General features: G+C 36.8%; 1 protein-coding gene across 2 annotated transcripts; it reads right to left on the bottom strand.

Annotated features, from left to right (window-relative positions):
- Positions 1-4,328: 4,328 nt before the first annotated feature.
- On the bottom strand, positions 4,329-8,138 carry Ugt301D1 (UDP-glycosyltransferase family 301 member D1). 2 transcript variants are annotated; one of them, XM_017067992.4, is made up of 4 exons: positions 7,988-8,138; positions 5,942-6,197; positions 5,436-5,882; positions 4,329-5,373 (listed from the first exon to the last, which is right to left on the bottom strand). In XM_017067992.4, exons 2-4 carry the CDS (start codon positions 6,195-6,197, stop codon positions 4,484-4,486), a joined length of 1,593 nt encoding a protein of 530 aa, XP_016923481.3. In that variant the 5' UTR covers positions 7,988-8,138; the 3' UTR covers positions 4,329-4,483. The 2 variants fall into 2 exon arrangements, with proteins under 2 accessions (XP_016923481.3, XP_070852398.1); XM_070996297.1 differs by having other exon boundaries at positions 5,942-6,199; positions 7,991-8,129.
- Between the last annotated feature and the right edge of the window lie 913 nt (positions 8,139-9,051).

The raw sequence follows: 9,051 nt of genomic DNA, 5'->3' as shown, positions 1-9,051 counted from the left end.
ATCTGAAAGCTGCCAGTCCCGGTGGCCGGGCTTAAAAGGCAAGGCACACAGACACCAAAACGGATCTGCTGTAAGCCAAGCTTCACCCCATAGCGAAACCGGTAACACCGACACGAAGCTCTGCTCTCTGTGCGGTTTTTGGGCTCTCTGGGCCAACACCTCATATTCTCTCTTTCTCGAGCTTCAGCTTGAGTTTGAGGGGAGAAAGTAAAATTGATGCGACTGTCGTACACTCAACTACACAGCATGAGACAGGGCCAATACCACCAGTATTGACCATCAACCAAAAAAAAGGAGTTATAAAAGAAATATATATATATATATGACATACAAAAATCAGGCCAAAAACTTACGCTTTTGTTTCGTCTGCGGTCAGAGGCTCTTTTTTTTGACACCTTTTGTCTGCACTCTTGATTTCAAATCGCATCTTGTGAAAGGAGTCACGCGCTTTGTAATTTGCACAAGAAGCAAAAACAAAAGTTCCCCCCAAAAAAGCAGACGAAAAGTAAGAAGATATAAAAGCCGAGTGAGGAGGCAAATATTTATTGCTGGCTAAGAGTCGAGAGGAAACAAGTTTCATCTTATTGTGGGACGAGACTCGTCTCGACTCTGGGATCTCCTGCTGTGATGTAAGATCCAAGCACCCAAGACCTCATAGACATTCCCAGACTTAGTCTCGATCTTAGGGTTCCAATTCCAATTCCACTCTAAGACTCAGATTCGTAGGCAGCCTGCAAAGGTCTCTCTTCTGCCATTGGGCAATGTGACTCGTTTAGAAATCGAATGCAACGGTAGGGCATCCCCCGCGATGCCCAGACACAAGAGCTGACTTGGCCAAGTTAATTACTTGGCCAAACATTTCAGTTAGTGACCGGGTGCTAAAATGCCAGACAAACACCGCCGACAGGTGGCGCATGTCCGACAGCCATAAATTGGACAGCTAAATGTCATCAAAAAGAAGGCTTCGCCCCGAAAAGAAAAAATAAATATTAGGCTGACACTTGAATCGCTAATTGAAATCAGCCAAAAACACTTAGACCTTTGAATTCAATATATTTTTGGTGCAGAGAAATTTGCATGAATATTGATGCAACAGGCTCACGTGAAGTTTCTAACCGAAAATCAACTTGATATGTACAATGTTGTCCAATAATCTGAAATGCGTCATAGCTTAACCTAATTTGAATAATTCTGTTTAAAAATATCATCAACTTTGTTTCACGGGTAGTATTTTAGCAATCGGGAATTCCCCGACATTCTGGAAAAAAAAACTTTTGCATTCATCAGCCTTCATTTTCTCATCAAAAAACATTAATTATCTTTAAATATTTATATTTAAAAAACTATTTGCAGCAATTGTTCAACATTGTTAATAATCTTTCCAAAAACTAAGTATTTTTCTAAATAACAAAACAAACAAAAATCAAATCAAATTTAAAAAAATCGAATATTGTATTATTGATTTAGAATAAAATTATTCTAATTCGACTTATAATATTTATGCATTGGACAATTTGTTTTAAATAACAACCATTGAAAACTTTTTCCTCTAAATTATTATTATTATTTAACAAAAAAATGATTTTAGTAAATTAATAAATTTAATACCACTGCATACATTAATAACTTTTTTTTCCATAATTACTTATGTCAATAGCTAATAATAAAGAAATTCCCACACTTATGCCCAAATTGATACCCACTAAAAACATGTGTTAAATATCTTCCTAAAATCGTTAACAACTCGAAAACAACGTCAACATGTTCCCTTGTAGAAAGTGCATTCTGACATGAGTGCCCACCTTTTCGTGTTCATTTTCGGAATAATTTCATCATTAAAGACATGAAGAAAACCGTGTTGTGTGGAATTTGCTCAGGCCCGCAGGCATGCAGGTCAATGTATTTATCGAGAGCTGGATGATGCGCATTTTCATTTGCATAATCTCACATTAGCTGGCATTATGTTTTCCTCATTTCGATGATGATGATGATGATGGACAACCTTAACTTTCCAATCAATCAGCGCACGGGAGCTGAAATGCACGGCGACAAATGGCACGACATTTTACTTTTGAAGATCTGCGCAGCCGGTGTCATTTGATTTGTTGCCATTTTTTTCAGCTGCTGTTTTACCCTTTTGATGTCTCTTCATGGCTAATGGACGCCCCTCACATGACCTTGCGATGGAGCCTTAATTTGTCACCTCCGTTGACCAAAACAAAAACATAGCTTAAATTACACTTAAACGACCATTTCAGCTACCGCTCGCTTAATTACAATAGATGTGTTGACAAACTTGAGCACACGGCGAGCCAGCATCTCTATAAAGATATTTCTCTGAAAAAAATGAAATACAAAAAACATTGGCATCACAAGATGGCATCACGTGCTTAATGCTAATCTCCATTTTGGATTTTTAACGTTTTCGACTTCGTGGTTTGCCCTCTGCAGCTTGACTTCAGCAAATAGTGGTAGTAACAGGAACCAAGCCCCAAAGCTCTAACTAAAGAAAACATCGAAAACCAAAGTTGTTTGTTCGGTTGTTTTTTGTTTTTGCTTGAACTCATGTGATCTGAACGACGCGAACGGAGAGTGGCGACTTTTTTTGGTTAACAATAATTAATAAATGCAATGGCGGGGCAAATACATTATATTACTTTCGGTTTTGGGCCAACACTTGCTAATTGTCATAACGGATGTGGGGTTTTTATACGGCACAATTGACCTTAAGATCCTTTTATGAATATCTTGAAGAAATCAAATAAAGGTTTATTCTATCCGGTTGAATTCTTTAGTGTCTGGCGTCAAACTTACGAACTTGTATCTGAAATTTTTGTCAGATCTTTTTTATAGGTTTCTATATCACAAGAGCCTCTTATGTGTCATAGAGTGGCCGTTCTCCAATCTTCAGCCTCGAGAATATCGTGTGCCAGGCACTAAATCGATTTTTTTACGGCTCTTCAAATGGCGTCAAGATCTGCCAAGTTTCGAGGTCCGGTTTAACGCATTACGTAAAAGAGACGATCACAGAGAAATAAAAAAATATCGCTTTAATGATATTTGAAAACAATTTATACAAAAAATGAGACAAAAAAAGGGTAAAAAATTCCGTTAGTCAAAAATAATATAATATACAAAAAGCTGCCTCCGAAAAGTCGTTCAAGTGTTTAACGTGTTGTTCACGTTATGTCAAACTAATTTCAATGACTGAAGAAGGGGGCGAAAGGGCCAGTCGGTAATTTATGTATCGATAAAATTAAAATTTACAATTTAAAGTCGGCAAACAGAAGACAAACAGCAGCGGCAACAACAATAAAAGATGCCCACATGACTTTGTAAGCCTTAGTTCAACCGGTTCCCCTTTATCAGCTATAAAATATTCGCACTTTAACCCTCCTCAAGGTGGCCACGCAGTGAAAGTATAAAAAAACCATAAAAAATGTTTAACAGGTATAGATACAATTTTCCACAACTGTTTAAACGTTTTACTTTATAAACACATTCCTAAACACTAGAACATTACATATAGTTTTCTGATTACTACAAGTACGATACAAATATAAATAAACTCATGTTCCCCTTTGCAAATTAAGTCCGTCCCCAAAATCTCTTGTCCAACTTTGATATCTTTGTTCTCCACTTCAGTTTAAATTGCTGCATCATTTCAATTTTATTTTTTATAATCCACAGAAACGTGCTTTATGTGGGTGTTTTATGAGGTTCAAGAATGTCTAACACTTCGTGATTGTTGATTGAGCCGGCAACAAACAAAACACTTTTAACTATGAGAAATGTATTGGCATTTTTTCATTGTTTTCAATGTTTTAACTATTTTCCTATTTTAGCTTATTTAATTGGCACATCACTTAAGACTTAAATATGGAGATGCTTAATTTAAAGTCTGAAAGTTTTGGTAGAACAATTTTATAGAGACATAAAATTTGATCCTTTTTTATTTTATCACATTTTAAAATAAAGAAAATTTCAGATTTTCGTGTATAAAAAACTTAAATTGTCTAATTGTCTATTTTTTGTCTTTTTTTCCAAAAAAAGTTCTTATTATTCTTATTATATTAATCTATTTTAACGTGTTATTAAATCAAGTTTTCTTTATTACATACATATTACATTTTACATATTAATTATGCCCCATTAAGCATGCAACATTTTAACTTATTATTTTCTAGCCCGCTAAAAAGTAGGCAATAATTTTAAATAAAATATCGTCCAAACAGAAAATGATGGCAAGCTTTGCGGAAACTTTTTTAAATAAAAGACGATCGTTTGGTATATACATTCATACAAAGTAAATAATGTAAGCAAAAACATTTTCTTTTATTATTGTCTAATTAATTACAGTTTTTATTGTTAGCTAACAATAGCAAGTAATGCGTACACAATAAAATCAATTCCTTTATATTATGTGATCTAAAAATATATCACAATTAATCATCCCGGCGACTAGTTAAGAGCTGGCCATCTCCTACAGCCGCTTCTTGCTCTCGTTAAGCTTGTCGGAGACCTCCCCTTTGAGCCACCACTTGTGGACCCTCCTGATCATCCGCCAGGGCAGCCAGATGGCGAGGAAAGCGCCCAGCAACAGGCAGCCCAAGACGTCGAGCAGAAGATACTGGTAAAGGGGCATGAAGGCGCCCTGCGACTTCAGATGCCTTGCCCCACGATGTCGGATGGTGTACTCTATCCAGAAGGTGGCCTCATCCAGCGGATGTATGGGATTATCGCGGAAACGCTGTGAGACCTCCAGAGCACTGCGTTTGTACTGCGGATCGTTGATCAGTGTGTTGATATTCCGCACCAGATCATCGGTGGTAAGTTTGGAGAACACCAACGAACGGGCATAACCCTCCCGCACCGATTTGATCGTGTTTCGGTGTTGATCTCCATAGAGCGGTATACACAGCATCGGAACACCCCAGTAGATGCCCTCCTGGGTTCCAAAAATACCACCATGCGTGATGAAGAGCTTGACATTCGGATGGGCCAGAATGTCGTTCTGGGGCATCCACTTCTTGATCATCACATTCGAGGGTAGATCACCTATAGAATCATTCTCAAACTTCCAAATCACCTTCTGCTTGAGCTGGCCAAAGGCCTTGAGAATCAGAGCTGTCTTCTCGGGCGGCAGATCTGTGCTCTTCACATAAGAACCCATACTGAAGTAGACCACTCCATTATCGGCATTATCTAAGAAGTTCTGAAGGTCAGTGGGCAACTTCTTTGGTTTCTGAATGTGCGCTCCGCCCACGTCTATAAGTCCTGGCATACTGGGTCTCGGAAGATCTATACTGCGATGGGCATTGATCAGGACAAGCGAGATGTTGCGCTCAAGGTCAAGAACGTTGGGTAAGGGACCTTAAACATATATATTAAATAAATAAATAAATGATCAACTAGGTCGTATCTCAAGAACTCACCCTCAATGGCTCCCTTGAAATACTTCTCTGCGAGCTTCTGCATTTTTGGTAAGTAAACCCAACGTCGCATAATCGCATCGTACAAAGATAAATAGGCATTATAAGCACGTTGGCTGAAGGTCATGCGATCTGTATGCGACAACACCAGATGGGGAATGAAGGACCAAGGAGTTAGGATACCCATAGCATGATCGATATTATCGGGATAGCCCATAGTGCCAATTGTAACCACCGGACAATTAAACCTCTTGCCAAACATCAGAAAGGCCTCGTGGAAGAACTGCTCCAGTATAACCAAATCATAATGATCATCTTTGCTCTCAATTAGTTTTTGCACTTTCGGATCCTTGAAAGCATGCTCCGTGGTCATAAGACCGACAGTCCACCAAAGATCCAGGTTATTAAAATCGCTTACAAACTGCATCGTGAAGATGTTCTCCTTTGGAACTAGGTATTCGAAAATGATTTATTTTTAAATATTTAGGATTTTATTCTATCCAACTCACAGTGTTTGGGTATATCAAAAGAGGGGCTGATGATAATCTCCGTAAGATTTTCGTGGGGCTGCTTGGTGGGATGATTGTTCACACTGGTCACATGGTGTCCATGCCGCAGAAGATCTTTTTGGAAGTGCTCCAACCAGAGCCAGTGACTTGGGGCGGGAAAGGGTCCCATGAAGAGTATCCGGTAGCCAGATCCAAATTCCGGCAGTCCGATCAGGAAGATCAACATCCAACACTTCCATTGCAGCTGCATCTCCATCTGAATCGAAATCAACATTGACAATTAACAGCCTCAATTAAATTGTCTGGCGAGCCGCTTTATTAGCGACAGATTAGCATTAGTTGCAGTTTATGTTCGGTGTTTGATTTCGTTATTTGCATAACGCAAAGTGCATTACACATTCTGATTGCAAATGATTGTGTTATTGATGATATTTCTGGTTTGATGGATCTTCCAGTTGGAAAATGAATGTGGTGCACATGGATGAAAGGGAAACTGTTACAACTGAATAATTAATTGAAGTTAACACCTCTATAAACCGCTTACGTTCACATGTTCTTTGTCCACTTGGCATAAATAAATATTTAAATTATAATGCAACTAATATGGGAATCATATCTGATCCGATATTTCTTTGTATTGCATCTGGATTTTTCAGACTTTTATAGATTCAGTCTATTAAGTGAACACACCCTCGGCTTTCTGTCAGAGAATTAGATCTTATTGAAATGCAGCAAGGTAATTTCATCATTTTGAAATTAGCAATTAATATTTTAAGTGGACCAGACAGCATTCTTGTTGTTTACACCCCTTAAATGGTAGGTTTCAACTTGACACTATCACTTAGATTTCCAGACATTATAAAAATTTCATTATGTTGGTCTAATCTTTAATAGCTTATCGCTATCTGGAAGTGGGTCAACATTCGTAAATTTCCGAAAAGGTTTCACTTGTTTATCTGTCCTTGAAAAGTTAGATTGTGGAGCCTAAATTAAACTTAGTTTTATTGGATTTAAATGAGGGCTTTGTTATTTAATTGAATTTTATTTGTTTGTTACCCTGAAACAAGGTACGAATGTTGAGCAATGAGCCTAATTTATTTATAACCCACACTCACACCTTTTATGTACTGAGAATTTTAACTTTACTTGGGTGTTGGGTAAACCTTATAAAATGAAAAATGATAGCGTATTTCAACATCTGGCTGAAATTTTTCCGGGCTAATTTGTTTGTAACTTATTGTATAGGTTGACGCTCTATAACAGCTAAGTGAAACACACAAGTAAACATGCTACAAGTTGTCGTCATTGAGCCGTGCTGATAAATCGCATGTGGAAATAATTTTGTCATCGCAGCTCGCTATTCGTATTGCATTTTACTGTTATACTTTTATAGCTTAATTGTGTTTCCTCATATTAGCTATGTAATTCCAGTGGAATTGTAAGCTAACTAAGTTTTTTCTAGGCTTTGGTCAAGGTTGGATGTTAGGGCATAATTGCGCTGTAATTTGTTTATTGCTTGCCACCACTAATTGTTTATTTGTTGGGAATTAAAAATATATTATTTTTTCCAAGTGGTCTTGTAACAATTTAAAAGATTTGATGGATAAAAGAGTCGAAGCAAATGAATTTCGAAAGTAAAAGTAATTTATTGCGATTGAGCGGAATGTGAAAGTTTTTTTGGGCAACCGAAATAACATTTTTGTCTTTTGAACATTTTTATAAGCAAATATAATTGATAGTTTTTAAATCATTTGAAGATTCTTGACATTTACAAAACGATTTTTTATGCAATATAAACTGGTTGCCGTTTTTTATGACAGTAATTGCAACAATTAGAGCTGTTTAGTTGTAAATTTTCTGAAGATTAAGATTTATTAAATAATTCTACACAAGCTAATTTTCATTAACCAGCTGCGAAATTATATAAAACAAATTGTAATTATTCTATCATCTATCGTACTCAATTTGTTTTAACTTTAAAAACATTTTCAGCCATACCGACAGTGCAAACATTATTTTTATTGTGTTTAAGGACAAATCATTAACCTTTTTTAGAATGAGCTGTCTTTTTTTGTTGCAAAGAAAGCACTTGAATATATTTACACTCGAAATTCAACAAAATTAGCACGTTTCGAATTCAAACTGAAGTTTAGCGCGAAACGCGACCACTGGGCACCAAAGTGCGGTTATCACTAAAAGTCGGCGGCACGAAGCGTTGAACACCTCAACTTAATCAGCATTAGCCTCAGCCGAAGTCGAAGTCTCAGCCGACGTCGGCAGATACACAAAGCATATAGAAAAAAAAGCTTAGCAGTATCTGTGGGATTCAAGTGTTAATGCCGCCCTGGCACTGAGACACAAAAAGATACAACCGGCGACGCTTGTTGTTTGCCTTAATCTTATTGTTTGACTGTCTCGAATATGTGCTGTGATAATTACAAAGTGGTCACAGTTGATTGCCAGTCTTGCCAAAATAATTATTAGCCCACATTTTCACCCCTTACCGATCATATGGGTGTTCACGTGTTCAGAACTTGCAAACATATAATTTTGTACTGCGAAATAGGCTTGGCCAATGAACTTTTGAGAACACAGTTCAATAAATTAATTAGACTGGGAATTTTGACAGCAAACAACAACGAACCAGCTTAACAAGAAATTTGCCGTTTCATCAAAACAAAGAAATCGAATTCCAAATATAATTCTATATAGGTTTCTTACAATTTTAAGCTCCAGAGGTAATGAAAAAGCTTTCATTTTTTGGCGATAATTTTTTTCTAACTCATTTTGACATTTTAAAGCGAAATAAATATGTAATCAACCGGTTTATAAAATTCCATTGCGAAAAAAACAACAATTGTATGTAGTAAATCAACACAATATTTTTTTTCATTAAAGATTACTAACAACATATTCTTATCAACAAAGAATAGAATCATATTTTCCACAGAAATCGCTTCAGGATACAACGCTTTGAATAAAGCACGAACTTCTATCTAAGAAAACCACTTGCTTTCCCAGGGGAATTCCGAAGCCAATTACTAACCGCATTTCCTTGTTCGTCAGAATTAAAACAATGACCTGCCATTATTGAATAAGTTTATAAAAAA

Source organism: Drosophila suzukii, chromosome 2L (assembly GCF_043229965.1).
Source record: "Drosophila suzukii chromosome 2L, CBGP_Dsuzu_IsoJpt1.0, whole genome shotgun sequence".
In the NCBI taxonomy this organism is placed as follows: domain Eukaryota; kingdom Metazoa; phylum Arthropoda; class Insecta; order Diptera; family Drosophilidae; genus Drosophila; species Drosophila suzukii.
The sequence above is the reverse complement of the archived record's forward strand: the minus strand, read 5'-3'. Positions and strand labels throughout refer to the sequence as shown.

Excerpts from the sequence above, each read along its gene's own strand:
- Ugt301D1 (XM_017067992.4), bottom strand. The coding sequence starts at position 6,197 with ATGGAGATGCAGCTGCAATGGAAGTGTTGGATGTTGATCTTCCTGATC. Across the intron at positions 5,883-5,941 it reads TTTTGATATACCCAAACACT|TTCCAAAGGAGAACATCTTC; the intron begins GTGAGTTGGATA and ends TCGAATACCTAG. Across the intron at positions 5,374-5,435 it reads TTTCAAGGGAGCCATTGAGG|GTCCCTTACCCAACGTTCTT; the intron begins GTGAGTTCTTGA and ends TATATGTTTAAG.